The 8,882-nt window shown below is 45.2% G+C and overlaps 1 protein-coding gene across 1 annotated transcript in view; it reads left to right on the top strand.

The window, feature by feature from the left end:
* Positions 1 to 1,453: 1,453 nt before the first annotated feature.
* KCNH5 (potassium voltage-gated channel subfamily H member 5) overlaps positions 1,454 to 8,882 on the top strand; it is a 155,868-nt gene continuing 148,439 nt past the window's right edge. Inside the window, exon 1 of the mRNA XM_071745317.1 lies at positions 1,454 to 1,709. Coding sequence (XP_071601418.1) covers positions 1,637 to 1,709 — 73 coding nt within the window. The 5' untranslated portion in view covers positions 1,454 to 1,636. The remainder of the gene's footprint in view (positions 1,710 to 8,882) is intronic.

Here is an 8,882-nt window from a genome sequence, read left to right as displayed (position 1 = left end):
TTTGCACAGGTGGTTTTATATGGGTACTGCTCGCTTAAAAGAACTGAAGGTGTTGTCATCCACCTGCCAATTACCAGGAGGCAAATTCCCCTGTATCTGGGGCAGAGCTCAGCAGGAACATCTTTTAAACCTGATGATTTCAGAGGGGGGAAGAGACTGAACGATGGACCAGCGGGAGATGACATTGATAAAAATTTGACAAATAGGGTCTGTGTATGTCCCAAACTAGTTTTATGTATGTCTTGATTGTAACGGGGCTGCTCCTGATTTGCATTTGTTTAAATGAAAGCAGAACCTTTCTCGGTCTGCAGTTCTGGCCCCCGGGCTTGAGGAGCTGGTCCTGCAGCAGCCCCCAGGGTGGGAAAGACGTCAAACACTTAACTTTAGGCAGGTGACCTCAGGGCGACTTGTTGGACCGAGTACTAGACCAAGTACTAGAAAGGGTAGGTGCTAAAAACAGTCTGGAAAAAAAAAATTAATTGATTTGTCCACACGTGTGGAATAATGACCTCTGGAAGAAACGCTGCTGCTTGTGCCAGCCATGGCAGGAGCGTGGAGCCCACCGGGATGCGCTCTGCCGGGCACTCTCCTGCCCTGGCAGGGATTACTTAGGAAAACCGCGATTTTCCATCCCTTGTTTCCTTCAACGATCCTTCCTAGTCTGTAGCTGCATGCAAAATTAGCAGAGGCAGAAACAATAGGAGGGGAAATTCCTTCCGGAAAGCTACTGTCCGTACCTTTAAAACGCACTGGCCGAGTAATGCAAAGGCTGGAGGGAGGAAGGAAGGTGGCAGGGGCAGAGCTCGCACAGAAATTGGCGTGTAGTGTCTCACTCCATCGACTCATCCGTCCCTTGGGGCTCCGGCAACACGGGTGGGTCCCTGAAGAAAATAATAGAAAAGAAGGCTCCGGCCCCAAACCTTCCTCCTGTTGCCTCCACTCACAGCTCTCTCACTGGGAGCGGAATCCTTCGCAAAAACTGCTGATGGCTTCGTGCAGAGCCGGAATTTTGCATGTCACAGTGTACTTAAAGGGTATCATTTGTGGGCAAAATGCAGCCACTTTCCACTATGACCACAGAACGTTTCGTGGTCTCTTTTCCCTAAAACCCAGGCGCGGACAGCACGCTGTCCGAGCAGAGCATTGTGCGGAGCAAAATGTCAGGGTTAGGTTCAAAGGGGTTAGGGTTTCAGTTTGGTTTCGCTCAGGGGAACAGGGCAAAACTTCCAAGAGGTTTCCCGGAGAGCCCGTCTCGGGAACACCCGGTGGACGACGCACAGCTGGGACTCTCCACCGCGCGCTGTTCCCTGTTCCTCCGCGGATCTCCTCTCCGCGCCGCTCCGCCCCCCTGTCCCCATCTCCCCCGTACCCCACTCCCCTCCCCGTCCCGGGGCGGCCCCGGCTGGGCTCGGCGGCGGGGCGGGCGCGCAGGCGCAGGGGCGGGCGGCGGCGCGGTGCGCGGTTCGCGGCGCGGCCCCAGTCCGCGCTGCAGCCGCCGCGGGGGCGCCACTACCATGAGCGGCCGCGGCCGCCCCTGCGCGACTCACGGGCACCGGGCGCACCAGCCGCCGCCGGCCCCCCCTCGCCGCCGCTGCCGCCGCCGCGCACCCCCGGCTCCCGAGCCCGGCGCTGCAGGATGCCGGGGGGCAAGAGAGGGCTGGTGGCACCGCAGAACACCTTCTTGGAGAATATTGTCCGGCGATCAAGCGGTGAGAGATGCTTTCCATCCATCTATCCCTCCACCCATCTCTCCATCCATCTCTCCATCCATCCGTCCGTCCGTCCGTCCGTCTGTCCCTCCCTCCATCCCTCCGGCCGCCGCGCCCTCTGCCCCGCTGATGGTTCTGTGCCAAATAGGCGCCTTCAGAGAACGGGGCGAGGGGCTGCTTCGACCCACCCGGCTCCCACGGCACCTGCCCTCCACGGTCCTTTCCCCGTCCCCGCTCACTTCTTACATCGTTACCGGAACTATGAATTTGTAGCTTTTCTGCTTCTTTTCATTCTTCTGAGCTGCTTCTGAAAATAAGTAGTCATCACCTAGATCTCTAATCCCCCTTCCACTCACCAGGTCATTTTTTTTCTTTTTTCTTTTCTTTTACTTCTGTAATAATTTTGCTTGCAACTGTTTTCACTCGGGGTTCCTAAGTCTATGACACTTTAAAGTCTGTGGCAAAGGTAGTGGAAAAGAGGATGAGAGAGTGACTGTGATTTGCACTATGGCAATCTTGTGGCTGAGCAAATACGTAAAGAACTGTCTGCAGTTGGTCATTGACAGCTCCTCAGGTGAATATTTACAGGATGGGTCCAGGACTGCATGGCCATCAAATTGTTCCTTAAGAGAATTTTGTCCTTTTTCATCCAGTGCAAAGCTCTGGTCAAGAGTGCTATGTACAGCTCCATTCAAGTTATGATGTGTTTGCAGAACCCCATCTCTCTAGGTGTGTTGGTGTTGTTGCTGCTTTAGGCAAGTCTTGTGCTGGTTACGTATCATTTTTGTGTAGTCTTTGCACTGGCACATAACTACTGAGGTGTGTGAGTCTTTGCACAAATGATGTCCAGTAGGAGACATCAGATTTGCATCTGAAGATGTCTCCTTGGAGAGCCCAAGTTTAAGGTGACCCTACCTTTCCAAAGCCCTGCTGTGCCAGTGTGTATCTGGGGACAGGAACAGGAGTGGTGGGCAGAGCAGGCTATTATGAAAAGTTTCCACATTTATTATTAATCAAGACCCTAATGTCCCTTCCACGTTTCTGTTCCATGATTCTGTATTTACCTCACATTCACACTAATGCGGTCTGGTGTGCTGGCTTGGAGTTGATTTTGATGGCAGGTAGTGAGTTAGTGAGTCATTGATTTCAGTGGGATGAGGAGGTAGTATTTGTTTTACAGTGTTTTATGTTAAAACACCAGCCTTGTATTAAGGCATCAACCATTTTCTGGGGGGTTTCTTCCCTCTTCTGTTGCCTGTGTCAGCCCTGTGGTCAGCTGCTTTCTCAAGCTCTGTAGCAACATGATCACTAAGAGCTGGTTTCCTGCAATAGTTTATTTATTTACCAGAATATTAAATGCAAGCTTAATTAACAGGAGGTTATATAGCACTCTCCCTCAGACAATTTCATAGCACTTGGTGGAATTTAATTACACTTCACAGCTCCTTGTGGAAGAGCATACGCAGAGGCATTCCCAATCTGTTCTTAGAACTGTGGTGTAAACGGGGCTTGAAGCATCACAGTTGTTTTCCCATGGTCATGTAGCAAGTCTGTGGCAGAGCTAGGAACATGATTTGGGCTTCTGTATCATGTTCTAATTAAATTACACGTCCTCCTTGGTGAAGGCTAAGTAAAGCTTTGGGATATTAAAAATTGGAAAAGCTCAATAGGCTTTCAACCATTGTACTAACCCCTCCAGTTTAAAACCTAACCTAATTTAGGGGTGTAAATCATGCTGGTCTGCTCATTCATTCTGCTTTGTTTTATTGCCACTGATATTGCCTAAGCATGATGCTACAGAGGCAAATCTGCCTCAGTGGGCAACAAAGTGAAAAGTGGACTGGAAATTTGTTTTAGCTCATGTAAATGGTCAGTGTTTTGCCCTGAAACATAATTTAATTCTTATTTTTGTCACCCGGGACACAACCTTATTTGCCCTTTACAGAAGTAGTGATTTTCATTGGATTCAGCTGTGTTTAATCTGAATTTAATGGTATTCAATAGAGCAAATCTGGTTCAAGCATCTCCTGCTGGTATATGGTAGAAGGCAAGGAGTTGGTCTGGTGACTGCATGCTGGGTTTTAGTTTTGTATTTGGATTCACCACTTTCCAAGAGATTTTTCATTGACAAGTTGAGGAATGGGATGAAGGGAAGACTGATGATTGTTTTCTAAAATAAATCTTAAGCATCCTCAAAAAACCCCCCATCCTTCTATCACCTTTCTTGGTTAAAGATGACTCTCTTCTGAGATTTCTCATGGTTATGAAACCCCGTTGCACTTCTTGACCATAAATCTTTTCTTAGCAAACAGGAGAAGGTTTAAAGTTGGACGTAATGTCTTCTACTAGTCAACAGGTACAGCTGGAAAAATTAGGTACTTCAGCCCATCTTCAGGTGAAATGGAAGCAGTGGTTTCAAATTGAAATGCAGATGGAGACAAATTACTCAAAGCCAGAGTAATTTTTTTGGTAGCAATTACAAAAGCCAAAAATTTGGTAGCAAAACAGAAAAAACTGCAGTGATTCTAGGATGTGGAAAGTCAGAAATGGCATAGTGGGAACATGGTGTGTAGCCCGGTGGCCAGCCTGGTGTTAAAAGCAATCATATATTCAATTTCCAGCATTATTCATGTATTTTCTATTTAGGAATGTTGCGAACCTTTCCTTATCATTCCAGTTTTGCCTACAAAACAGGTTAAAACTGTGGGAGAAGTGCTTATGGTCAGTCAGTTGTGGGGTAAACCATCAAAGAGCTGTGCTGGAAGGAATGGGGTGGCCATTCATCTTCTGCCCTCTGTATGGAGGGGTGGGATTTCTGGACTTTTGTGCTGAACATTCTTCTCCCAGCCAGAGTGTTTGGGAAGGATGGAGCAGCTGCCAAAGTGATCTGGGGGGAGAACACCCATGGTATCCCTTGCCCCAGGAACCTCTCTTTTGGAGGTAACTTCGTATCTTGGAGCTTGTGCAGTGTTTTAGAGCAGCAGCACACTTTGCTTTTTGGACAGTGGCAGGTAGCAGGTGGTTACCAAAGTGTTTTGTGGTATATGGTTACCTCTAAGCTGCTTTGTGGGTTCTTCACACCACAGCTGAGGTCCTTTTGAGGGCAGACAAAGTCTGTGGGAGAAACAGGGTCTCTGATTAGGCCAGCTGCTGCAGTTGGTAGAAAGGGACAAAACCCTGAGGAGACTCAAGCCTGTCTATAGGCTAATTTGAGTGAAATGCAATCTTTTTCTTTCCTTAATACATCGAGTCTTATCTGAGGCTCACAAAGATTGATATGATCTTGCTACAGCCTTGCCTGTGCCCTGGATCTTAAGAAAACCAGGTGTTTAGCTGAGCTGAAAGGAGGAGAGTTTTGTGAGAGCACTGGGTTAAATCACATTAAAGTGACTGCCTTTTACTGCCATTAGTGTTTTGGGCTTCTAATAATGTCCTTCCTTAGGGCAATGTTCTCTCTCCTAAGATGTTCTCAACAGTCTGTGTCTGTTATTAGTCATATTGTTGGTTGGTTCTTCCATGCATTCACAGCTCTGGCTGTTACTGACCCAAACTCAACACAGCAGAGATCCAGTGGGTACAAAATTGGGGAAGTCTCTAGTGCAAGGGTGGGCTTTGCAGACCTGGCTGGTGTGCAGAGAGATCTGGTGAGATGAACCATGTGTGCAGGGGCAGAGAAATGTGTCTGCCTTGCCTGCCCATCTTCACCCTTCGCCTGTTCCAACAGCAAAAGCATTAAGGTTGCCTTAACAGCGTAATTTGCTTTTATGGTAGAGAATAAGTTTAGGAAAAGGTTAACTCTGGGACTGTGGCAATATGCAATAAAGAGTGCTAACAGCCTGGAAGAGGGGCTTAATTTAGTGAAAGCCTATATTTATATATATATTCTTACCTGTGTGATAAGAGTCACCATTATTACTTCTGTTGCAGTAACCCCTAGAAGCTTCCTTAGGAAAATGGGTCTTTTGGGTCTTTCACAAATGTATTTTGACACTTGGGCTGAAACCTTGGCTCCATAAAGCTTACATGAGGATTTTACCATGAGCTTTAATGAAACATTTAATTCTCAGTATTTTTTGGCTTCCGTGCTCTGTTCCTACAAAGAGTTCCTTCTCACAGGGGTATATTCCCCTGTGACTTTGATGGACTAAAGGATCAGCCCTGTTTACAGGTGACTGTGGTATATCAGGGCAGGGTACCCAGGAAGGGAAATGAGTGTCACATCTGAAGTGCTGAGACACCTTCTTATTTTTTTATAACAGTGGCATTACAGATCAAATAAATGTCTCTTTTCTCTCCCATCCTTACTGTTCCATGTAGCACACCTGATGGCTAATGGGCAGAGTGACAGAACATCACTGTTCCCATGGGACATGATACACATAGAGGCTTCTCTTCCCTAGATGAATACAAGCTGCATTTTCCTCTTATCCACATTAAGTTACACAGGCTACAGCGAGAAAGTACTTTAAAGCAAGTTGTTTCAAGTTTACAGTCATCCTCTGAACAAAACGCAGACCTCAGCACTTCCCTAAATGTCTACATAAAATAGCAGGATAAAGGGAAGGGGTAAAAGTTTCCATCCTTCACTTCAGTTGAGTTCAGAGGAGTTACTGAAGCCATGACCAAGGAGTTGATGTCATTAGGGCTTGCTTTGGTTTGCTGGATGCAGAAGGATTAACCATATCTGCTGCTGAAACTGGGGGACTTTTAAATGATATAAAAATTTCTATGTCTTTTTTTTTTTTTTTTTTTTTTTTTTTTAAATTTAATTGGTTAGGGCAGTTCAATGCTATTGCATTAATTTAGAAACCCAAATAATGCCATATTATTAGCTAAAGGAATAGATGGATTTCCTTGAGTTCTCATCAGCTGCTTTGTAAATTGTGGGTTTTACCTTGCTAATATCTCTTTCTCTGTGTGTGGGATGGGGCTGTGGGATTTGGTGGTGGGAGAGACCTTGTTCTTGACGTCTTGGGAAGGCTGGAGCTCTGCTGAGCTCTTGCCACAAGAGGTCACTGCAAGAGTTGCTGCGTTCCCAGTTAATGTGTGAATCAGAGAGAGAAGAGAAAAATGAAATTACTGACTTTTTTTAGAGTAAACAGCCAGGTTTTTTATTGCTGTTGGAAGGAATGCACAGCCAAAGAATAATTTCAGGAAGTTAAGTGAGCTGTGGAAATACATTTAATTAGCCTGTTTAACAGAGTACTGTTTGGTGGTTAGCTGGGAGTTTGTTATTCTTCTGGAAAGCTGAGGGGATGATATTTTCTGGTTTGATAAAATTAAGTAATAAAAGAAGATTTTTGGATTTAATACTCTAATGACTCCCTTTTCAGAAAAAAAAAAAAAAAAAGTCTAATACTATCAGCACACAGGGTTTGTTGAGCTATTCTCAGATAGCTGGGGCTCCATCCTGCAACCATGTGTGGCACCTACACTACTGGCACAAAAAGGACAGGTCAGGAGAGGCAGAAAAATCTCTGTCCAAACAGGTTTTTTGAGATCCACCCAGGCTCTGTGAAACTGCAGCCAGGACTAGTTTGGGGCTGAGTGTTTGCAAGAGGAGCCCCTGTGTCTGAACGACTGCTGCTACCACAATTTTCTCATCTGGGAATGTGAGGCAAGCAGTCTCATTTGTATACAGCTAAAAATGTGATTTTTTTAGTTGCTCCCCAAGGGTGGCTTTGTGCTTTGAGTGAAAGATACAGTGTGCTCCAGTTCAGATTTATTCTCACTACGTCTGTGTTGTATTCTGCATAACTTTAATAGAGAAGAGATTCAGCAGTGGCATTTAGAAGATAACTGGGATAGGTGAGGTTCAGTTTAACTGCAGGATAAATGAATGTGTGTGGGAGAAACTGTTATCAGGATTGTATAAAATGTTTTTTTTTTGCAGACAACTCATAGGGACTCTCTCTTGTCTTTATTGACTCAAAACTCTTCCTAGGGTCAATGGTGTTGTGCCACAGTGAAGGCAGGAGACTGGGCTGCTTGCTGACTTTCTCATTTGGAGTGATTAAAGTTAATTTTTTAAGTTTTCAGGAGGTAAATTCTAGACAGAGTCTAATGCTAAGTGACTTACACGCGAATTTAATATTTCAGCCAATGCTGGTTTATTTATCTTTTGCTTTATTCAAGGAGCAGTTATTTGGGGCGTGAAACAGATCATTTAGCAGAGTCGATATGCTGGTGTATTGCTTTGGGTTTAGCCCTCTTTGCATTTTCATCCTATGAGTATTAAATAAAAACAACACTGGTAAAGAAAGGTGACGTAAGGAGTTAGTCCTTTGAGAAATTTTTTTTTCAGGCAAGCGTCGCTTAATGTGCTGGATAAATTGGATGACACCAATGTTTTGCATGCTTTAAAAACACTGGGGAAATAAGAGCTTTGTTAGAAAACAGCAGTGTGGTTTTATAGTAAGGAGTACAAAGTGCTGGTGGAGGCTTCAAGCACAGTGGTTTGGCTGCAGCCGACCCAGAGCTGGAAGGATGCTAATGCCCAGGGAGGCTGATTTCAGAGGGCAGTGCCCTCCAGAAGGGTTTAGGACTTTCTGTTGTATTCCCTGGGGATGCAGTATGTCTTGAGCATATGGTTGGAATCACTGTGAACAACACCACTAGAAATATGTATTATCGGGGCCAAGACTTACTCAGGAGAGCTAAAAGAAAATAGAAAATGAGAACATTTTTAGAACTCCCCTCCTCAACGCACACATGGAGGAGCCCCACAAGTTTTCCAAGATGGTCTAAACAAGGCTGCTGCAATATGCTGACCCTGTGTAGTTAAAAGGAGAGTCAGCTGACAGCAGTTTAAGTGGTTTGGAGCTTTTATAAGGCAGCATTAGCAAAAAAGGCAAACTCCAGATCCTGTTCCACAGATCCTGTCAGGTCCAGGTGCATTTGCTCTGCAATGGAAGGGCAGTGATTCTGAAGGACAGCTCAGTGTGAAGTTGCTTGAGCTAGGAGTTTATTTCTAGATGGAAAACCTGATGCTTTTTATAGTTATAATTATTATTATTTGTGTTCTGCTACTACTTCATTTTTTAAAGCATCTTTTCAATGCTGACTTTCTGAGAAGGTTAGTTGCCTGTCTTCTTTGGATGAGATGGAATTCTGAAATGGTGATTTGAACGATTTTGGTTACAAATGGTCCCCAAGCATTCTAGAGAAAAGATG

The sequence above is a fragment of the Heliangelus exortis genome, chromosome 5 (assembly GCF_036169615.1).
Source record: "Heliangelus exortis chromosome 5, bHelExo1.hap1, whole genome shotgun sequence".
Classification (NCBI taxonomy): domain Eukaryota; kingdom Metazoa; phylum Chordata; class Aves; order Apodiformes; family Trochilidae; genus Heliangelus; species Heliangelus exortis.
Note: the sequence above shows the minus strand (reverse complement) of the source record. Positions and strands in the feature narration are given on the sequence as shown.